At 27.2% G+C, this 25,413-nt stretch overlaps 1 protein-coding gene across 2 annotated transcripts in view; it reads left to right on the forward strand.

Annotated features, from left to right (window-relative positions):
* Positions 1-25,413, forward strand: part of cpo (RNA-binding protein) — a 96,722-nt gene that overhangs the window by 30,016 nt on the left and 41,293 nt on the right. For both annotated transcript variants that reach the window (XR_012756315.1, XM_075365380.1), the window contains exons 4-6: positions 7,387-7,528; positions 16,548-16,675; positions 25,106-25,323. Coding sequence is in view for 1 of the 2 variants with exons in the window: in XM_075365380.1 (XP_075221495.1) it covers positions 7,387-7,528; positions 16,548-16,675; positions 25,106-25,323 (488 nt within the window). In the remaining variant the exon portion in view is untranslated. The remainder of the gene's footprint in view (positions 1-7,386; positions 7,529-16,547; positions 16,676-25,105; positions 25,324-25,413) is intronic.

Consider the following 25,413-nt stretch of genomic DNA (forward strand, 5'->3'; position numbering starts at 1 on the left):
TAACCAGAGTTAATAGTGTGTACATGTTGATAATATGTACTTAGCACAATAAGCACATCAATTGCTTTTATTTTACATACTCTGTATGTTGAAAAATAGCAACTTCTATTATTATTGGTTTGACTGAGAATTATGTTGTAAATATGTACAGTGGACCACTTATCTGCTCTGATAAAATCAGTTGCAAAAACTACATAATGATTCATTTTATTGTGTAAGTTTTATTTGTTTACATTTGTTCAAGGACACAACTTGACCAAGTATAATGTTTGGTATTAACTTGTTTTATGCAGTCTTATTATGTTTGGTTGGCTTCCTCAGTTTTGTTTTTTTTTTCAATTATGTGAAAAAAACTGTTGAGTGGCATTTCTATTCTAATAATGTATTTGGTTCCTTTATGAGCCATTACTTTTTGTTATAAAGTCAGTTGTTAATCAAAATTAATGGTACAAAAGGTAGATGTATCATCCTAAATGTTGAATGGAAATAGGAAGTTTTTATTGCACAAAGGCAAATCTCTAAAACTTAAGATCAATTAATTGTTGATAAAAGTACATTAGATGATGGTCAGCAAAGCCGTAATCAATGTAGGAATTTTGAATTCAGATTGGGTCTTTTCCACTCTGTGCACAAGTAAAAAGTCAAACAAGATTATTAATGAATATCCTAAAATACAGGCACAGAAGCACTGAAATGAACTACAAATAACAGACTAATATTAAAAAAATTAATCCCATCATTGCAAAATGTTTAACAGAAAAAGTTTCTGTTTCTGATTAATGATTTTCATACTAAAAAAACTAACTCAGGAACCAGTAACCTAGGAGTTGTATAAAAATGATCCGTTACCAAACAATGAAATAATTTTCAAAGAAACATTTAGATATTATAGAAAAATAAAGAAGGCATTTACACTGAACAGGTCTGTAATGTATACACATGTGGTTAAAGTTTTATACACTTATCAGAGAATACCTTTTCTACTGTTCAAGAAACCTCAACTTCAGGATTCAAATAAAATTTTGCTTTTTATTTTTTGATTAACCATCCATTTTGCTTACTGGCTGGACACTTTCTTCTAGGTAAGCTAATTGAAATAATGCATTGTATAGTTATGGACAGGTCTTGGTTTTGTCTCTATAAGTTTGTATAGAGAATATATGAATATTTGGGTTTTTTTCAAGTATTACTTATGTATGATAAATACAATAAATAATTTTAAATACAATTAGATAAATAAAATAATTACTGTGTAAGTAAATATTTTATTTTATGTATTCTATTTCTTTGGTCACCTTGACAGTGTTGTCATCAACTTTTTTCAGAGCTCGTAAAATAGTTGTAGTTATTTATTCAGCAATAAGTATAAAAAATAAAAAAAATAAAAATACAAATAAGAGAAAATAGTAAGATGTAATTATTAAGAAATTATATTTACTTTTGATAATATGATTTTTTTCATTAACTTGATATAAAAAAGTCACAATTCACAAGTCAAAATGTGAATTTTTAATTAAATATTCTTTAGTTATGTGGTTTTTTTTACAAATGTAATGTTAATTCTACATTTCATATAGATTTTTATAATTGTGGTTCACAAGGGATCTAAAGCTTCATGATTGATTATTGATATTATTTTGATGAAAGCCATTTCTTTTACTTTTTAATGTAATATATATTTATCCAAATCAGAAAATTATGGTTTTTATTGTTATTTGTTATTTTTCTTATTTTTGTAATTTACATTAGTTAGCATGCTTCCTAAAATACATATCCATCTTTAATATCTTAAAATCAACTACCAAATTTCTGCATTAAAAGATTTAGAACTCAAGAAACATTCAATTTACAGGATATTCACAAAAATAAAAAAAATTGACAAATAGATTTAATTTTTTTGATAAAAAATTGTAGAAATTTCTGGAAGAAATATATATGTACATATTTTGATGACTTCAAAAATGGCTCAAAAAATATCTGTTTGTGGGGCATTGATCGTATTACATTTTGGAAAAATTAAATAGTGGTGAGAGGTAGTTCTGCTTTTTACTTCCTTGTATGAAATAAAGGAAGTATTGTGATCGCGAAAAAATTCATTTTCCAGATTTCAATCGAAATATACATTTTGACCATCCCTGAATCCATTTTGACTAGCTTTAGTGTGACACATGTATGTATATATGTACATGCTTATGTATATCGCATAACTCAAAAACGATAAGCCATAGGATGTTGAAATTTTGGATTTAGGACTGTTGAAACATCAAGTTGTTCACCTCCACTTTTGATTGTAATCAACTGAACCAAAAGTCTCCCAAAAAAGCCCAAAATCCAAAAACATTTGGATTAACTGCAGTAATAAGCCCTCATTGAAGCTTTTCAACGATATATCATAAGTGATTCTTATTTTCATTGGTTCCAGAGTTATAGCCAAATAAAATTTTAATTAATGAAATATTTGGATCTTAGGGGAAGGTTACATCGGTTCGAATCGGACTTCATTCCTTTTTTTTTTAAGTTTTTAATGAAATAAAATGTTATGTACTTTCCATTTTAAAAAAATGTGTAAATGTAATTTAATAGACTTACAAGGAAGTCATGTTTTGTCTAAATCAGATGTTTTAATTGATTTTTTGTATAATGGTCATAAAAAATTAACCTTTAGTAAACTGAAAGTACTTATTAAATTGTTTAAAATTCAAAATTTTTAAGTTTTTCAGATTTAGGGATAGGAGTATTAGACATTAATTCTTTACAGTTTTAGCCCCAATTCTTGAAAAATTATTGACCAAATAAATTAAAAAATTTGATAAAAAAAATATATATATATATCCCAGCTTTGGCCGATTTATCCCATCTTATGTAGCATTATTTACCCTTTTTTTTTTTGAGTATTAATAATTTTTTTAGCCTTGAATAACACAACCAAATCAGGCCAATTTATTGAAGAAAATAATTAAATTATTAAGCCTTAAAAAACAAAAGGGGTCTGAAAGTTACACATACTTAAAATATTTTTTTCAAGGTTGAGAATCCACCTTTCTAATTCTAATGTAAATGAAAAAAGAGGGGGTCCCACAGGACCGAACTAAAGAATTTTAATATTTTTAGTTTGTTTTTTAAGTTGTAACTGTTATTAAAGAAGTCATATGAGGAAGATAATTGAGCATGGGATTCAGATGGAACCTAATTCTTTTTAATAAATATTTTAATTAATTTTTTAAGCTACTTACTCCTGATACATTATATTTTTGATGATAAATATATCATTTGGTCAAAGGGGTCAGTTGGGACCCAATATTTTTACCAAGAATTTTGATTCTTTTTCTCAACTTTTATATTGCCTAGTTTTTAAGATAAAAACATCATCAAGGAAATCAAATCAGATCAAAATTTTTTTCCTGAATATTTTGATGTTTTTTTTTTCAATTGTTTTCTAAATATTAATATTAAGTCATTAATATCTTAAAACTGTGTGGTGTATTTTAAATAAAAATCTGTAGTTATAAAGCCAGGAAAGTTATTCAACTCTTTGTCAGTTTTTTTTTTTTTTAGTTCTATAATCATCTGATATTATAGATTTTTTTAACATTAATTACAGAAAATTGGTTGATTTATTTTAGGGGTAATATAAATTGTATTAAATATGCTTGAAACAAAGAGCCTTTAACTTAAATGAATACTTCAGTTAGGTACAAAATGTTCTAATTTTGATCACAACTCTTACCATTTGGTGAAAATTGTAGTATTGTAGTCAATTATTAAAGCAAAAATTTTTATTATAATAGTATTACATTTATCTACTGCCATACAGGAATTCACATTTAAAAAACTGATTGAGATCAAGAATTCTAATAAAACTGTTCTATCGAATAGATTCTATTCTATATCTTTTACTAAAAAAAATCAGAGCTCTATGATTATTTTATTTAAGTAACCTTATTCAAGTCTTAATTTTGTATTATAAGAAAAAAGGAAATTGTGTAAATTTACTGCAACTGCAGATCACTATACCCTTAAAAATTTTCCACCAGTTTATAAAAACAGATTTTTTTAAATATTAGAAATTGCTAGAATTATGGCACTTAAAAATCTATAACTTTTTTGCTGTTGCCAGCTGGATCACTCTTGTACAAAGTGAGAACAAAGACCTAAGCCTGTGCCAAAAAGTAAATAAATTAGTTTTTAATCATTAATCAGATAATGTCTTATGAACTACAACTTATTTATCTAGTATTCCACTGACATGTTTGCTTAATTTACATAAACATATTTAAAATTTCTACTTGATTTAGAAAAACATAATTTTCTAAAATGGTAATATTATGTACTAGCATAAATACAAACTATGCAAGATGATCATTCACATTTTCATAGATTAAGGTATCCAGTGTGTAATTATGTATTTTACAAATTAAATTTGAATTTAAAAGCCAAAAATAATGTTACTTATAGTGAAATAAAGTGATCAACATTGTTGATCACATTTAAATTTGTAACACTTTCATATTTGTTAGAGTTTAATATTTTAAATAAATAGTTGAACGTTTTTTTTTTTAAATGCAAAGCAATTTATAATAAAAAATATTATTTGTTAAATTCTTCTTTTGTAAATACACTGTGCTTAAGGGTTTACACAAAAAAATATACACACATACAGCACAGCTTCATAGATTTCCTCCCTTTTATTTAGTTTTTCCAACTGCTTTGTATGCACATAACAAAACTCGCATAATATTTCTGTTTGCACTATGAACTGTATTTAATATTTCTTATTCTACTCAATTACACTACTGTAACAACACTTATTTCTAATAGACAACAGTGTTTTTATTTTTATATTTTACAAAACTGTTCAGTTAAAAAACATGTAACAAATAATAATAATAATAACATGTATCAAATTAATAATAAACACAAAAATTTCATTGTACTATTATTTTTGTGTTAATTATTAATTTTATTCAGTTAATAATTTAAAGCTGTTAAAATAAAATGCTTACAAAAGAATTTTTATTTTTATTTTATTTATAAATATTGATAGTGTAAGCAGTTAATTCCTTTTGTTTTTTTTTAACAAATAACTAGTATGCTAATATTTGCAGTTGTTTTACTTACTGCAGCCGGATTTTTTTTCAATTTTTGTGGAATATTGCTTATCCATCAATATTTTACTAATTCATTAGTGGATTAAAATTGTATCATACTAAAGAAACTGTTATTTTCTATATCTTCTATCGTTACAATTTAAAATAAATCTGATTCAGAGGTTGTGTTCTGTTTTAAATAGAAAAGTAATTAAAATGAAGATTTCTAAAAGAATAGAAACTGAAATCTTTTTGCTTCAGTACAATTTGTACCTTTATGTATACCTCAATTTCATTTTTTTTTCTGAAATTTTCTTTTTTTTAGTATTATTTTGTTATTGATGCCATTTGTCTTGAACATATTTTTATATATGGAATGTTATTTATTTTCTCTTATTATGATTGAATCACAACATAATCTTTTTAATATTACATTGATAATAAATCTAAATTTACTCTTTTCTTTTTAAAATAATTAAGCTAATAAGATAATTTTTTTACCATGTTTTTTATCATTTTTTAAAGAACTATTAAACAATTTAAAAATAAATTCACTCCCAAAATATAGAGTGATTCAGAAGGAAAGGGGAATAATCTGAAAACAGATTTTAGAGCTTGAAATAAGGAAAAAAGCTCATACTTTAGCCTGGATTTCAGTCCCCCATGGTGAAATGAGGTAGTACTGAAATTTTTAAGGTGTTATGTAAGGGTTAAACTTAATAGTTACCTTATGACTTTGACCTGAAAAATCGAATAAAACAGGTCCCAATATTGTATCTCCTGTACTTTTCATGTTATCCTTCGTAAAACAGAAAAATTCTATTACCAAAAACATGTTTTCCTAGATTTGAAGTATTGTAACTTTGTAACATGACTAATAAATGCATAAATTTTATCATCAAAACGTGTAGAGAATTTAATCTTGAGAAAATTGATGTAATAAAATCCATGAAAAAATAAATAAAAAAAATAATATAGAAAAAAAATTATGAATTTGTAAAATTAAAACAAAAAAAAGCTGTTTTTAAGTTCAATCAATTTAGATCTTTCAAAAATGAATATGGCAACACTAACTGAATGCTTAAAAATTAACTGAAATACTACTCATGTTGTAGTAAAATTTTGGTTATGTATTTATTAATAAATGTTAAGCAGTGTGCTGTAGTTAGATCAAATTCCCAGCAACAGTTTTGGTGAATTTTTGGTGTCTCGTGATTGAAAACCAATTAATAGCCCCTTTCATACTAAAACAACGTCACAGGAAGAAATTATCAGGTATTTTTTAAGAAATTATGAACTTCTTATAGTGCTTGAAAATTTCTCATTGTTGAAACAAATTGTTATGTACTATCAACTTGATGGAGCACTAACACATTTCACAAATGAAGTAAGACAATTCTTAGATGAAAAATTTACTGGTAAATGGATTGGATGTAGAGAGCCAGTAAATTTACCGCTTGCATTACCTCACTGTACTTGTTCAAACAGACATAAAAAACATCAAGTATACCCCTTACATAACTCCTTAAAAATTTCAGTATGACTTCATTTTACCGGGATGAACTGGAATTCAGGCACAATTTTTAGTAGCTTCCTGTAACTTGATAAGAAAGCATTTTCGGACATATGTTTGTAGCTTTTTCGTTTTTTGAAGCTCTAGAATCAGTTCCAATTATTTCCCATTATTCCTGAATCCCTGTATTTATTTTCTAAAGTACATAATAAAAGTATTACTATTTTATATTTCTTCTATTAATGTATTTAATTTTTCTGCAGTATTGTTGGTAAGTATTATAATTATTACTTTTGCAAGTAATATATGATAAAATATTTACATATATAAATATATGATAATTCCACTAACAATTACATCATTCTTTTTAGATATGTGCACCCCTTTTCCAAACCTAACCTAATCTAACCTTACCTTACCTTATTTGTGCTCTTTCACAAAATAAAAAGAATGCCTTCATAGTGTGCTGTTTATTTATTCCCTGTTGCTTGGTACCACATTTTTTAAAGGAAAAAATTATAATTTTCCATTGCATTTTTTAAAGTATGGGTAAATTTGTGTATGTTTTTTTTTTTGAAGTGATGTTTAATAAATATTAATATTGATTTTTGTATTGTATTTTAACTGAGATTTTTTCTGATTGTTATTTCAATTATTTTTTTAAAAAATCTTATGTTAACATATTTTTGATGCCCTATTTTTTGTGCACAAAATATATTTTTTGATTAGAAAGCGTGTTTTTATCCCTGCTTCTTTTATCATTCCGTGGGCATACTTTGATTGCAGCAGGGCGTGCGGTTTGATCCCGACATGCCTCAGACGATCCGACTGGAGTTTGCGAAAAGCAACACCAAGGTTAGCAAGCCCAAACAGCCCGCCGCTAGCATCACCAACACGCACCCGACTCTTATGCACCCACTCACAGGACGTAAGTACCACTCTTGGCTGCTTTTGCACTTCCCAAAACACCCACACCTTGTTGCTATTCTGAGATACTTGCATAGAGGGTATCACATAATATTTTTTTCTATTTGTTAGAACACAAATACATGTTTGATATCACAGTTTTATGGTTCATTAGTTATTATTTTATTAAAGTGTAATTTCTGTTAGAAATACAAAAGCTAAAATTACCCAGCAAAATTTATGTTTCTTGTATATTTGGTTTGTATATTAAATTCAAGTTACTTATTCAGTGCTTGTCTAACTGTATTTTCTGAAAGTGTAATTAGCTTTATACAGTTAAAGCAGAATAACTATAACTACATAAGATTTAACTTATAAGAAAAAACTACTACAAAAGATTATTGAACTACTATAATTGTGAATAAATTTCTTAAACATGGTTTCTGCTGATATATTTTAATAATAAAAAATAATTAAAAAAATTTGTTAACCATTTTACCAGCAAAATAGATGTATTTTTTCAAGATCTTTTAGTTTTTCAAACCATCATCAGGACATTCATACATCTGTATTCTTATTTTAATTTTTGATTTATAATATTTTTAATCTCCTGATGATTGTTTGAAAACCGAAAGATCTTGAGTAAATACATCTATTTTGCTGGTACGGTGGTTAAAAAAAATTTTTAATTATTTTTTATTACTATAATTGTGGTCGATGTTATGCTATGTTTATTGTTATTGGTTATGTAAGTGGTTATAGAAATTTTTTTTATAATTTTAACATTTAAAAAAACTGTCATATTTATTGGTTAAATTATTGATATTTCTTTATTTGTATATAAAATTTCATGTAACTTTTGTATTTTTATTATTTTATTGAGTGTTATACCCTCTATTTCTCAGCGTATCCTTTTACTATCTTCATTTTTTTTTTTTTTTTTAATGAAGATGTACTTAACTCTGTACTTATCTTTATTATTATTATTAATATTTAGTTTCATATTACAACTAATTTTAAGTTTTTGTAGTTTAGACATTAACTAATAATTAACTTGATAATGGCTATCTTTCTTATTTAACTTTTCAGCAGGTGACAGATGGTATTATTACCATTCTCTCTTCGAAGAGTTTAATTGTCAATTATATCCTAGATTAGCACTGAAATATGAATATTTTTTTGATTAAAATATTAATATAATTTTCAATATGTTTTCAATTCTACTTTTGGATACATAAATTTATCAAGTCTGAAAAACTCTTTAACATTAAATGTATTTACGTAAGTTTTAATGGCTAAAGTGTTATTTTTATAATGAGTGATCTGGAATACTGAAATTTAAAATATTGTTTATTAACAATTTTGTGTTTCACCTTATTTTGAAATATCTTTTTTGTATCTGCAAAAAAATGTACAATATCGTAATGAATTAATTTTAAATTATTTGATATGAGTATATATTTATATGTACATCATCTATCATCATCTATCTTATTTTCCAAGTTACTATTACAACAAATTTTTATGTTTTACTGTATTTTTTTATACTTAAAAAATATTTTTACACTGGTCTGGTTTTGTAGGATATTTGTTTTATGTGTCCCATAAACTAAAATTTGCTGTTGGAACTGCTTGTTAAAAACTGCTTCTGATTTTAAACCCCAAACAGTCAAAAAGGAAGGACATTAAATATTTTAATATCGTTTCCTATAAGGATTTTTTTTTTATGTAGAATGTTTCTTGGTTATTACTGACTGCTTAAGTTGTTGTCTGCATTTGAGTTTGAAGGTAAATATCTTGGAATTAAATTGTTAGATTTTCACATTATATACATTTGAAAATTTAGTGATTATTTTTATGTTCATTGTTTGCCTTCAAACAACGAACAGAATCCTGTGCAATTCGTTAATTTCCTGTGCAACGAACGAATTGCACAGGAAATAGTCAACTATCAATAGAATGTACTCTTAATACTTTAATTCTTTAAGATTGACTTTTCTTTAAAATTCTTTCAGTTCTGTCACAACTCATATACAAATCAAGTAATTTTACAATGTTTTAATGTTACAAGACGGTATTTATATTAGTATTGTATAAAGTAAATATAATGATAAATTTTTTTTCATTGATATTTCAGAGTGAATTTATTATTATAAAAAAAGATTGTTCACATAATTAGTTTTTATTTTTGATTACACACTAATATTGTTCATATTTATCAGTATCATTTCATTACCTGTTCATCTGATAGTTATTTTTCCAGCTATATTTGTTATACTGCATTTTCTAAGATTACAAAACAAATAAAATCTTATCATTGGGTATATTAGGTACATATTTTTTTTTTCTTTTCAGTAATATAATTTGCTCAATTCCATTAAAATTAATAACTTAAAAAACAGTAAACCTATAAAGCAAAAATAAAAGAAATGTGCTTTTTCTTAAATCCTGTAATTGCTTATGTTATAAATGAATCACAGCAGATGCAGTAATCTTCAGCTAACTGTATTGAGCAATTTTATGTCTTCTATAAGCAAATAAACAAAACAAAATTGATTATGTTGGATGTACTTACGTTGTATGCAGCAGTCTCAGAGAAACTGAATTTTTCAGTTTCGGAGTCTCTTAGAATTTTGTCGGTATTTTATATATTTGCTGATGCTTTTATTTTTAATTGACTCTTTGCACTCCCTGCTCAGTTTCTTATATTATACATAACTGCTTATTTGGTTACAAAATATGTTCTTTTCTTTTTACATTAGTAAAAATCTCTTCTTTTTAGAATTTATTTTTTGAATTATGGATTTTCGAACATATCTTGACTTTTATTCATTCATCAGTATGTTAGCTTCCTTTATACCTTTTAATGTTCTTTTCATTTCTATATATGCCGTTTTTTTCCAAAATTTGTTTTATGCGATTCTATGCATAAAACAAAAGCAAAACTGATTTTGTTTTTAGTTTTACTTCAAATTTAAACAATTTTTCAATTTATATAACAAAACAGATTCACATATATTGAGTTTTTTGGGCAATAATAATCTCTCTGTTTGTTGATTAAAAAAGAATTCTGATTTTATCAAAACACATTTAAGTAATAAAATAATTAAAGTGAAATATTAATACGCTAGTTTAATATTCAAAGTTGCATGTTCATATTGATCAGTGTTTTTAATAATTTAGTTGAATTATATCATAAGGAAGCCTTTGGTTATCTTGTGCAGCTTTGTTAAATTGAGGCCTATAGCAGTTTCATCACTAGTTCATTTAAGTGAGTATATTTGAATCTTATTACATTGGTTGATCTTGTTAATTAGAACTCTAAAACAGAAAAATGCCAAAATACAGTGTTGAGGATAAATAGTGTTAAAACATAATCTAGGCCATGAACTGTCATGTGTTATTTTGACTGATAAATTACAACTTGCAAACAAAATAGCATGTAATGCTGCTTGAATTTTTAGATGTGTATTTAAAAAATTCTCCTGTAATTGCACAGGAAATAGTCAAGTATCAATAGAGTGTACACTTAATGCTTTAATTCTTATACCTTGCAGTTAAATATAAATTTATGCATTTAATTTGTAAACAGTGATTTTGACTTTACAATATTTTTCTAGCCTCTGTCATAAGAGAAACAAATTGGTATTACAAATATTTATTTTTTGCTAAGTTCAATAAAAAATATTTATTAAATTTAATCTAATCAATTTTATTACTGATATTAAGAACAATTTTTAATTGTTGTAATTTTTAATTTGAATAATTTAAATGGAATCATTTTGCTCCTTTCATTTTTTTTCTTTTTTAATAACTGCAGTGGCTTTTAGTTTGTTATTAACATTGTATGTGTGCTATTACTGAAAATACATTTTATCCTTGTTCATTGTAATCTTAAATAGTAGTAAAGGGAATATTATAAGAAAAAAAATTATGCACACATACACACAGTTATATATATATATATATATATATATATATATATATATATATATATACACAGTGAAAATTTTCAGTCTTTACTCGGAGCTAAACCTTTTTTGCTGCATCCAAGTGGCCAAATGCCAGTATTATTATGCCTCTTTCCATTAAAAACTCATTAGTTTCTTTTATTCACCAGCAAACGTTTTTATTCTTTTTTGTTGCTTAATGAAGACCATAAAAGATTAGTAGAAATGCTTTATTTTTTTAAGAGAATTATTAAGAAATCATTGTTTAATTTAAGGACAATTTCTTGCTGAATAAGTTTCAATTACATGTTATTAGATTTGAAATGCTCATTGTTTTTTTTTTTTTTCATTAAGGCAACAATTAAATTCTAATTACCAAAATAAATTTACTTCAGATTTTCTTCCAGTTTGAAATACAAAATGTTATAGAATTTTATTCAAAATTCTCACTGTTATAAAGGTATTTAAAATAATGACCATCAGTTGGCTTAGTGGTCAGTACGCTAACTTATCACTTACTTAGCTTTCAGATTTAATTACCATTAAGTTATGACATTTTTATTTTATTTATTTTCATTAAAAAATAGTAATAATGGGTAACAAGCTTTTGGTAATGTTGAAAATATAAATAAATAATTTATAATCTGTAGAACATTATTTGAATGTTAAATAATTGAATTTCTAAATTTTGATCAATTCTTTTTTACTACTCTGTACTAATCTTTTAGTCTTATTATACTAACCCATATCCTACATCTTCAGTAATTTTTTTAATGTACTCATATCCATATTTGTCCTCCCTTATAGATTTGATGATTTTTTTTCATTCTACTTCAAATCTGAGTTATTTTTGGATGTACTAATATGTTATCCAATGACCAATCTCCAGTAGATTTATTCTTTCACTCAGGATTTCTTTGTGTGTGTATATTTCTTAACCATAAAGTACTATACTCCATAAAAATAATAAAAGATTCTTTATACTTCCTAAATCTGTGACATTATTGGTACTTTTCTTTAAACATTAGAATGGATTTTTGTAACATATGAAAAATGTCTATCCTCATCAGGATTCAAAGCTGGAATCTTCCAGCAAAGGCTAAGATTCTACCACTTCACTATGATGGTTGGAAAATGGTGATATAATAATGATGTTATTTTTTTTTTAATTTACAGTATTTTTTTGTTAAAGATTTTATAGATTTTACTGGATGATGACATTTGATTGATTGCTACTATTTTTCTATTGGGAGGAAAGACACTTAATTAGTAACCGTACCATTTTATTCTTTTTCTTTCAAAAATTATACATAAAATAATGACAATAATTAAAATTATTTACTAATAGAAAACTGTTTTATAAGAACAATTTTGTTGATGATTTTAATTTATTTTAAATATTTTTATGACTAAATGCTTCATATCTACTAACTGTTTTATGGTTTTCCAGATCACTTAAGAATTGCACGTATTATACTGAGTTAAAATTATTGTTTTATTTTAAGTTTTTAAAATCACTGAATAGGATCTTAACACATGATATAGGTAACTAACTACTAGTGTAAATTTATACATTTGCAGGATATATTGATAGCTTTGCTTTCAAATTTTTGTTAACTTTATTTTATTATTTTTGGACATTTATCATTGTCAATTACATAATCTGAACAGATTTTTGTAAGTTAACATAATTACTCAATTAAGTAAGTATAATCTACTAACTTCCGGTTGTTAGTGATCAGCAAGAGTTATTATTAATTAAGAATTGTTTTTTCTTAATGTGCTTTAATGTATAACATGCTTTACAGAAAAATTTATGTTTTATTAATGTGCTATAAACCTGGCAATTGCTGATACTCAAATATATCTTAACATTTACTGTTTAGTTTAATTGAATGTATTTCTCTTCCAAAAGAAAACCTTGGTCCTGGAGTAGACCATAAAACTGCATCTACCTAATGAATCTATTACGCTTTTGGATATTTCAGGATGTAGCATCCTATAAAATGAATGGAAGACATGAATTAAGAATAAGGATGAAGCTTTATTTAATAAACCTTATAATAAACCTTATAATCAAAGATAAACAATACTGAGTTTACTTTTACGTTTGGGTATCCAAGTGTATTATACTATTGGTATTAAGCATTTGATAACCTAATCAGTGCCTTATATATAAAAACAAACAAAAAATTATTTTTTTTAATACTTCATGTTTTTTTTTTTTTTATTATAACTCAATAAAAAGGTTTAACGTAATAAAAAAACAAAGCTAATGTGTTATTTGTTAAACTCTATAAAACTCGCTCAGTAAGTCATATGTTTATAGTGTGACCACTTTCTTTTTTACTTACAATCTGATTGGAGTTAGTTCTGATTCTAGAATTTTATATTTGTATATACATCCATTTTACCATTAAGATGTACTTTCAATATTGGATTTATTTCATTTAATACTTACTAATTTCAGGTTATATACATTTTCTGTTCTGCCCAACTATTTTATCTGTTATTCAGTTTGATTTATACCCTTATTTCAAGCATGATTATACAAAGAAAGTATTTTGCATGATCAATGATTGTAGTTTTTTCTATTTTTTAATACTATTATTTCTGTATGAATTATTAGTTTCTTGAATACATTTTATAATATAGTAATAATTGTTGCATGATTTATTTTATTTCCTGAATTTTCAAAATACACGCTATCTATAAATAAAATGTTAACATCAAAATATAAAACTTAACATTTTAAATTCATTTATCAAGTAAATAAATGAAATAAAAATATAAAAAAATTCTCTAATAAAAAATGTGCAGAAGCACATTGTGTATAGCAAAATGAAGATTATATTTTCTGCCAAACAAAAAAAAGTTAGATAAAAAATCTGTTGAATTATAAAATATTCTACAATTTTGTAGAAATTTGAGATGGAGGCCATATTTTAGCCACCTTCTCAGCCACTAAATTATCTTTTTGTTCAACTCGCTGATAAGTAGAGTTCCTTGATTATTCACAGACAAAGTTTCTACCCCCCTTCCGCCTCTTTGTCACAATAAAGAAGCTGATGACCTGCTGGCTTCTAGAAGGTGTCTCTAGATGTATCACAAATGGTGCTAGAGCCGCAGCTGACAATTCCCAGTACCTATCTAAAGAAGAGAGTCATTTCACAAGAAAACGCTCTACTTTTTTCTGCTCTCAATAAAGAGAAGGGGTTAATTAGCCTACAGAGGGGAGATTTACTTTGATAGAATACTTTAATGTGACTTGACCACATCAAAAAAATTTCACTTAGTTTCATATTAAATTCGTACCTTAAATGTTTGTGCATGGCCACTCCTGTCCATCTGCATGATCATGGGGGCTACTCCTGTCCACCCTGAGCAGTAGTATCATTTTTTTCTCACTACTTGGCCCATTCTTTGTTCCTGATATCTTACTGGGACCTTGATTATAGAGCCATTGAATCCTTGTTGTTGTATGAAGTGGGGCTGTCTAGAATGGATGCACAATAAACCTGTTGGCTGATGTGGGGTCCAAATGAAGACTAGGCCTCCATATTCCTCCTAAAAATCTATATTCAAATATTTTCATCATTTGGTCTTAGATTATCAAAAGATTAGTTTTACCCTAATGATGGCATATTATAACAAAGCAGTCTTGTACAGGACAAAGGGACCCTAAAGATCTGGTTAGTTATTTTATTCACTCCCTAGAATAGTCAAATGGTTTAAATTACTTTCTTCTGAATTTTGTCTAAACTTCTGTAGACAAAGTTCTGTTAATATCATTGGGACTTCCAAGAACTGAGCATTTTGAACTTTATGTTTTTTTTTAGCACATATTAATTAGAACCCATAACCCTTGTTGACCCTATAGGGAACTCAGTGATGGAACTTTAAATCATTATAAAAGTTGACTTTGAAAGTAAAATCTTTTGCTATGCTAAAATTAATAAAATTGTAATACCGCAGCATCAATGGTTCAGAACATTAACAAGTTATAACAAAGTACATGATATAAATTAAAATACCACAAATTCAAAAAACTAAGTGTAAAAACTTTGCACAAAGAAATAAATTCATTTTCTAAGCCACTTTATTATAAGTTAATTATTGCACTTAGAAAAAAATTTCTTACTGAGGTCATAGCAATTGGTATCAATTCCTGTGGTTAAATAGAAACCCGATCTGTAATCTGTGTGACCCACTTTATTAGACTTGAGTTGTAGCCATTTAAATTTTGCTTCACATTCTTCAACTTCAAGGGTGCTACACCCTGAGATGTTCCACTTGCTACACAATCATCATTATGAGAGATGCAGTTTGCCATTTCATTTGCATACACCACCCTTACCTTTTTTTTATCATGTTTAATGCTAGAAGTCAGTTATATTGGCTCTCATTAAGTGGTATTCTCTTTATACATTCAGTGCTAGTAGTTAGTATAACAGGGTGTTAGGTTATTTAAGAAAGAAAAGATTGTGAATGTTAACGTATCTTTTAAAAACCAATAAATTTTTGTTTTGAATTAGTTCAGCAACAAAGGTAACTTCTGATTAAATTTAGTTATTGATTACCTATTGCTAAAAAAATAGTATTTATTTATTAATACTATTAATAGGGCTTTTATGGCTAGAAATTACATTTTTTTAAAATCATATGATGTATTTGGATAATACATATGTAATTGATAAATTCATATGTAACTGAATTATTCAAAATTTGCTCCAGTTAATCAGTTTTCAAAGATTGAAAACCCAGTCAAAAATCTGAAAAGAAATTCTCCTACAAAGAATTGTTTCACATTTTATCTGCTTTAATTTTAATCTTAAAATTTACTTAATTTCTTTCTTGAGGAATAAATAAAAAAGAATCCAAAACAGTTGGAATCCAAACAGATAAGAATTGTTGCAATAAACTACTTTTTAAAATAATTTTGGTTTTCAACGTTGTATAATTTAGGTCTGAGTATTAAAAATTAGTTTCTAGCACTTAAATGAATATTGTAATTTAATTTAATGTTATCTTGTTTTATATATGTTCCAATTATTTTTAAAATTGATATATATTTTTTATATTTTGTTACAGATCTTGGGACACCATTCTTCCCAGGAGCACCAGAACTGTGGCCGCACCCACTTACTTATGCAGAGTTGCCAGGAGCGGCCTTACAACATGCTACCCTCGTACACCCGGCCCTACACCCCCAAGTCCCCGTACGTTCCTACCTTTGACTATCTCCTGACAAACAGGACAATGCTGCATCCTACCATCAACATGTAATTAATAACATTAGAATATGAGTTATGCACAGCACATTTGTCATTGTCCTCACTGAATTTTTTTCCCTGTTTTTTGCTTAATAATTTTTGGAGCAATTTTATTTGCTGCTTATTTAATTTCTGTATCTGTTTGTCAGTGGAATCATTTTTATTTTTAATTTAATTTAATTTTAGTTTTAGTTATTTAGAATTAAGGTAGTTTTAGTTCATTGATCACAAATGCACTTCAGTCGATAACTGCACACTCCTCACTGAAATGTTACTATTGAGTTTCTGGCAAAGTGATCATTCTCATAATACTTTAAAAATGCATTTTTTTTTGTATTTATCTTTAATTTCAATTAATACTATATAAAAAGAAAGACTACAAATAAAGTCACCAGGAAATAATCAATAACTTACATTTTTGCCATAAATAAAATATTAAATAACAAATATTTTTGTATTACAATAACTTTTATCCAAGTTTCATATTTAATTCATCTCTGTGTTACCAGTCAATCTTTAGTTTATTGAATTTTCTATTGTATATGTATTTAATTTGGCAAAAAAAAATTATTTTATTCTGTAGCAAGAATGCACTTGCTATTCCAAGTATAAATATAGACATAATGTATATTTGTAATTTTACTTGGATGGATAGATGCAATAAGACCTGATTATAAAAGTAGCATCTGTGCAGGTAGACATTTTATTTAAATGCAATTGCAGATTCTTTTTAAACAAACAATGAAGGTAAAGAACTGATGTACCCAATCACTGTGCCTTCTATGTATACTTCATTACTATAAATACAGTTTCACAAATACACATTTTTTGACAGATTAAAGTATACTCTGAGTGCACTGTATAAACACTTTGAACTAACAATGTAACAAGTTTTTGTGAAATTCAGCAAAAAAATTTGGATTAATATTTACTAATGCTTGACTTTATCCACTTGTTCTAATGCTAACATAAAACAAAATGCCCAATGGGTTTAATTTTTTTTCCGTTCATAACATAGTTTAAAACTTACATAAGCTGACTATTTTTAAAAGAATCAAACCAAATTGTTAAGTTATATATCAAATTTTTTTATTCACTTGGAAAATGTTTAACAAAACAAATTTGATAAAAGCTTTATTTGGGGAGATAGCTTTAGTACCTGTGAATTATCAGTTGCAATGTGAATCCAGTTAAATTTATTGCTGCCAGTTTTTCAATGTGGAGAAACATACTCAGAATCAAGTCAAAAAGTGCATCTGATTTCATGTTTAACTTTTAGTACTCTCAATTTTTCATTTTATACATATTTCATTCTAAAAAAGTATTTAAATTATATAATTCAATTAAAAAGGGTATTAACTTATGGTCTTGCTCTATGTAGAACTCTGTAAATGTTTCTATATACATATCGTTGTTCGAAACTCCATAATTTTGATGAAATTTTTTCATATATTTTAAATACATTAACAGTTGTTTATGTGATTAAATTGTCTATTTTTACAGTATACAACATACTGTAAAAATTTACAATTTTTATTTTTTTGTACAAGTATAAAAAAATATGCAATATTAATTAAAAAATTACAACTGAATATAAGTACAGTCAATTCATGAATTTTCTAAACCTTAAAAGGAGAACAAAAATTTAGATTGAATTTACAGAGAATCAGCAGTGATATTTTTATTTATTTGCAATATTTTGGAACACCCAACCTTACCTAAATTCCTAGATTTTAGGCTGTTTATGTAGGACTATAAGATACATAAAACTATTTTAATATTTTATAGGTAGCCTACTTCTAGCTGTTTTATAAATATTAAATATAAATAGGTAAGGTTATGAGATAAGACTGTAAAATTCGTTTCTTTAAAACCTGATTGTTTCTCAATGGTTGGAACAGTGGTGGCTCATGTTTAGGCACTGTGGAACTGCAGCACTCCCTATTTCCACTTAATATTATCTATAAAATTTAATATAATGAGTTCTTTTTTATTTATATTTCTACAATATATAATCCTTAAGCTTAATGTCAGTAGCCATCCCCCAGTTCATGAAAAAGATACAAAAATATTTGTATGGAACTGTGCGCTTCATAGTTCCAGCGGCATGGTGTTTGGCTGTTGTGCGCATGCGCGCACAGGAAGCTACATGCGAGGGAGAGAGAGCACTGTCGCTCTCACAGTGCCGACCCTAGCATGCTAGTGGAAGGTAGTTTTTTTTTTACTCGGTGTGTGTTGTGCTTAAAAACTGTGTACCATATTCTTGAATGTATAAAGAGTAGAATTAGATTATTATCCTGTTTCCAGCTATACTATTTGATTCTTTTTTTTTTTTTTCATTTATTTTACAGAAAACTTTAACCATGGTTGTAACAATTTAGGTTAAAGTAAGTAAAAAATGTTTGATTTTGTTCTTTTAGAATTTTATCAAGTTTCTGAATAAATTTTCTTTTTATATATGTTTGTTTCCTTTTACACAATTTTAAAACAAAGGCTAAAAATTTTCTCGAGCAGCACTCCCACTAATTTTAGCTACAAGCCACCACTGGGTTGGAATATCTCAGGAAGTACCATCCTGAAAATTTAAGAGTCTGAAGTAAGGATAAAAACTTTGTGGCTCAAGTCATATTTTAGATAATCAGTAGAAAAAAAGAGTTTCAATGCCACAAAACAGTTTTCTTGATTGCTGTTTGATTTATTTCTCACTAATGAACTTATTATATTATACTAATTTAACTTGTACAAAACCACACTTTTGTAGTGTGAAATACCTAAATATTTTACTGAGTTTTGTTACATATATATAACTCACTTTAATTTGTATGCACTTTTTGATTGTATTCCACTATGTGTTCCTAATTTGAAAAACGATCATAAACTTAATGCAGTGTTAATGAACCACAACAATAATTTTTGTCAATGAGTTAGTTGCATATTGCTGTAAACATTTTGATGTAAGTAAATATAATTTATTATTAAAATCCACTTTGTGTAATGTTAAAAATAATAATTTTATCTAAATCCTTTCTTAATTGTATTTTTTTTTTTTTTTTTGTTGAAACAAAATTAAGATTATTTACATTTAACAGGATTATTATTATTATTATTTGGGGTTAAGAAATTGCAAATAAATTGATAAATTATTTACAAACAATATTTTGCAAAACATGAATATAACGACTTATTTGCCCTCTTGCATTAACTTTTGGATCACACATTTTAATAATTTGAAAATTCACTGTGGTTGATGTTAAAGGTTTCTCAATACAATCTGTATTGTATTTTTCACAATAAAAACAAACTAGCACACTTTGGATTTTGATTCATATTTTAATAAACTGTGTTATAAAGTAATGGTTTGCATTGGTAAATCTGTATGTTTTATATTACAGTATGCCCTTTCCATAATGAGCTAGTTAATTGTAATAAATTGAGCACATTTAAATAAAGCCCTAAGTATCACACAACCATACTGTTGGAGAATTAATTGCAGAAAGTTCCACTTTCAGTGATTTTTTTATGGAAATTAAATTTTAAATGTATTAATTGAAAAACCAAATTATATATTGATTAAAAACAAAATTATGCATCTTTCAGTATTAAAATAGGATGTACTTTTTTGTGGGGAGTAACATATTTTTTTTTTCCATAGAGACCTGTTTCATTGATCTGATAATCAAATAAGTTGGGTATTCATCTTCTTTTTTTTTATTTAAAAAAGAATTTTAAATAAAAATCTTTTATTTAAAAGATGTCTTCAGTGTCTAAAGCATATAGACTTGCATTTAACTAATATTTTAACTTTTAATCTTTCAATTCTTTTTCTAAATTGATCAAACCACTGTTTGCTAATGCAGAAATCTTCTGTAGTTTCATCTTACTCTTTTTTTAATATATGAAATACTGATAGTACATTTACTGAAATGTTTGCCTGATTAAGAGACAAATGAGCTGATTGCATCTAGTAGTTTATCTATTCTATTTAAATCTGTTTCTGCATGCAGTATGATACTGTCACTAATTTTTTTTATTGAATTGAAGTAGCATTTATTTGTTTTTTCTAAAATTTCTTCCTCATTTTATAATATTACTTAAATGATAATTGACACTGTGCAGCTACTTTATCAACTTTCATTCTGAAATGATCCATTGGAGAATGATATTCATAACATTTGGCGAAAGAAATAAGACACTGATAAACCCATCTTCATTTTCTAAGTTTTCCTCATCTGGGTACCCCGTACAGGTGTCTAAAACTAACAATGATTTTTTTGGTAATTATCTTTGTTTAAGGAATTTTTTTACTGCTGATATGAACTGCTCATTAAACCATTCAAAAAATATTTCCCTTGTCATCCATGCTCAGCTTTGATTTTTATATTTTACAGGATGTCTTATGATTTTAAAAGCCCTAGGATTTTTGGACTTGCCCATAACAAGCAATTGAAGTTTATGAGTACCATTTGCATTTAAATAAAGTATAAACATAATTTTGTTTTCCAATATCTTGCAATTTGGAGCGCTCTTTTCAGAACAGTGAATAAATGTTTTTTTCCGGTAGCAGTCTCCAAAATAACAAACTCTCATCGACATTATAAATCTGGTCAGGACCAAGCCCCAACTCTTGGACTGTCTTTATAAATTTTTCTTTACATGGCTCGATGGCAGTAAGCTGTCACAAAAACATTTCTCACCTGTGGTGGTTAGTATAAAGAGATTCCATAGTGCTTCTTCAATTTGTTGAACCACCTGTCAATTGTATGAAAATCTTCTTTCTTCGTCATTTCTTTATAGAAAAGCTTAGCTTTTTCTTTGATGAGTTCGGCAGAAAGAGTAGTAAATTTGGAACTTTCCTGGGTAAACATAATGAGCATCTTTCATTAATGGAAACATGCCAGATTTTAATCTTTTCCAATCACTTTTACCATTGACATTACATTCTATAACCTTTCTATTTTTACCTGATTTTTTGCAGGTGATAAATCGTTGCACATCCAATTTCTTATAGTAAAGCTACGTCACTAATTTTTTTTGCTTTTGTCAATTTTCTTAAGAATTTCTGCTTTTTGAAATAAATTTAGTGTAATATGTTTACGTTTTTGTGGTTTCAACATCTTCAAAACTAAAAACAACTTAGTTTGGATACTAAGATATGGAAAATTGGACACATTAGGGAAAACTAGACATGTTAAAACAAATATGTCAACTAAACATAACACATGATCATGCAATACTGAGGCATGTAGTAAGACACTATAAGAAGTTAAATGCTGCTTATAGACCTCGCTACTGTACTAGTTGGCAGCTGGTGTCATGTGCTCAACTGCAGACACAAATATTGAGGTTGTCAGCGATGATCAGAAGTAATGTACTGTAATTTATGAGTATTCTACATAATCACTACCTACTCCCTTAAATTTCATATTCACTACTTGGCTGTGGAGTTTCTCTGTTTTATCAGCTGTGACAGCATGCATAAAGGTCGGAAGTAAAACTAAAAAACAAATAAATATAAATAAAAAAACAAAAATTAATAATTTTGATGGATAAAAAGTAACATAAAAAAATTAAATAATTATTGTCCCACAACACCACACCATACTAATGCTTGTTAATAGAAAAACTTCAACTAAAACAATAAGATAAATATTGCAAAAAAAATTCACCAAGCAGCTTTGGCAAAATAAGAAAAATAAAAAAAATGATGGGTGATTCAAAAAGGACTTCAGAATTTTAAAACCGTATAAAAATATATTTAGATATCTTACTGATTTGGTTGAGGTCTCATTTCATATCAAAACATATTAATTTTTGTCTCAACATAGTTCATTAGAATCGAATTTGGCCACCAGTGTTGTTAAAAATGGATACATTCATTGGTATGGAATGAACTCGCTGTGTGTTTTGGTTTCACGATTTGTAGTCATCAACTGCAGTTCAACATAATTTTCGTAGAGTATGGTAGGGGTTCTCCTAGTAGGCATACAATTTATTCTTGCCACCAAACCTTTATTGGGACATGTTATTCTGTTAAACATACAAAATCACCAGCATGCCCACACACTCCTGAAGCTGCTGTGGAACAACTTGAAGAAAGCTTTGTATTCTGAAGAAATCAACTTGACATGCATCACGTGATACTGGAATTTTACAAACGACTCATATTACGTAAATGATTGCATTTGAAGCCATACAAAATAATTGTGTTTCAACACATTACAGATGACAACAAAGTTGCTCAGTTGCAGTTTTGTTTGGAAATGATGGGTAGAATTGCAGACAATGATACCTTAAGGTCAATGTTTTCTTATGTCTAAGGAAACAAAGACTGTGACCTGTTCTTCCAGGAGGCAACCATAAATGGTATCATTTATCTGGACGTGCATCAAAATTTTCTAATTCCTTAGTTAGACGATGATGACCAAGATGAACGCCACTACTGTCAGCTAGATGAGGCACCACCTCACTACCACTTAGAAGTCTGAGATTTTCTTGATACTCTATGCCCAGGTTGGTGGATTGGTCATGAAGGTCCAATTCCATGGCCACCATGCTCCTCCCCAGATTTGACCCTGCTAGATATTTTCTTGTAAGGATTCATTAAAGATTGGGTTTATTTACCGCCTTTGCCTGCCTGCTAATCTTCTTGAGCTAAGACTGGATTGAATTAATACTGCAGCTACAGAGGTAGCTGCAGTATTAACTTGACTTGCTGGCTACAGTCTGAATGAAATAAACTCAGGTGGGATGTATGTTGCATTACAAATGAAAGCCATATCGAACCAAAGTGAATGTTGGGTGACAAATTTAATGGGTTTTTCTATGAAATGAGACCTCAATTACATTTTAAGTTATCTCAATAATCTTGTGTATGCTTTAAAGTTGTGAAGTTCTTTTTAAATCACCTGGTATTTTTCTTATCTTTCATTGGTTGAGTGTTCACTGTTAAACTAGACAAATTAGATAATACTTTACTGGGATGTAAAATACAGTAAAAGTGAAATGATTAAGACAGTATTGAAATATAAAAGCATTTAGTCAGAGGAAAGAGGAGTTTTGAGTTAAGGGAGTTAATAAAGTTGAGTTGTTTTACTGTTGTTTATAACAGACAACTATAAATATTGTTTTTCTTTGTATGATCCATTATTAATCTCTTATTTTTATAGAAAATTAAGGGAATTGTTATAACTGTCCTTATAGCTAGGAGTCACAGATCAGCCAAAAAAGAAATTAAATAATGAAAAAACAAACATTTTATGATTTTCATATATTTTTGATTATTCTTTTTTCGGTCATAAATCAGAAGTCTGTTGATTCCCATGAAATAAAATAGAGTTTGATTTTAATTGTGTTTATAAAGCAGTAATTTCAGATTTTTGAAATAGATAGCTTTGCTTTATAAACAGCTAGAATTCTGTTTTCAATGAATAGCATTCATATGGACCTTTTACTTTAAAAACCAAACCTGTTGGCTGAATATCTGGTATCAGAGAATCAAAACAAATGAAAGGAATTTTTCTTTTAGTGCCATGGTATTAAGAATAATTTTCTACCACACTGACATTAATACTTATATTTTAAATTAAATCAGAATAATGGATTGCTACTGAACAGTCATTCAGACTTTGAGTACAGTCAGGCTTGGAGAGTTGAATAATAACACGCATAGTAATGAACAATAACAGAGAAGCCAAGCAAAAATAATAAAGTTGCCAGCCTCCTAATCAGAAAAATAAAATATATTTTTTCCCCCTAAATAAAATACTTGTATATGCATATTTTTTTCTGAACACAAAATTTTGAAATAACAGTATTTGTCCTTTTTGCATGACATATAGTTAAATGATAATTTTGAAATTTGTAGAATTACTTATTTTGCTACAATTTCTGTTAAACAGGAAGGTAATTTGATAGACATCTAAATCTAGTAAAAGAGTTTCAACAAAAAAAAAAGCTAAAAATAATCTTTTTTTAATTTTTACATAAAAGTTGTTACTAAATGTTAGCATGCACTGGTTTATTACACTGCCATGTAATATATATTCATTTACAAAAGATTTTTTTTTTTTATTCAGTTGATAGAGAATTGCATGTTTTTGAAAGTTTTTCTGTTTTATACCTTGATATTACTTTAAATTTCTTTTTATTTTTATATTAATTAATTGTGTTATTATCACGTTATGTGTTTTCTCTCAAATATGTAACCAAGTGATTTTCGGTGACATAAAGGAAATATGCAAAATGAGACAGAAGTTCTCTTTGATTTTAATTGAATATTAAGTATAAAATTGTAGTGTAGTTATGTAGTTTAATTGTATTTGGTAATTAAGTTTTAATTCTGTGTTCATCTAATCATAATTTTATTTTATGCTACAGCCACCGTTGTCAATCCCCCATCCGACTGCAGCCCTCACAGCGATGCACGCTGCCTCGTTGCCTCACTTTTTGCCCTCTCCTGCGCTCGCATCTCCTGTTGGGTCCAGCCCATCATCTCAACCAGGTATCGGGGTGAGCACAGCACCATGCTCTACATTATTTGTTGCAAACCTTGGACAGTTTGTCTCCGAGCATGAGCTTAAAGAGATTTTCAGCAGGTCAGATCACTTTTTTATTTTATCATTAAATTACCTTATATCACTATTTCACTGTCCTGTAAAAATAATTATACATAAATCAAAATTTTT

The sequence above is a fragment of the Lycorma delicatula genome, chromosome 5, assembly GCF_047948215.1.
Source record: "Lycorma delicatula isolate Av1 chromosome 5, ASM4794821v1, whole genome shotgun sequence".
In the NCBI taxonomy this organism is placed as follows: Eukaryota; Metazoa; Arthropoda; class Insecta; order Hemiptera; family Fulgoridae; genus Lycorma; species Lycorma delicatula.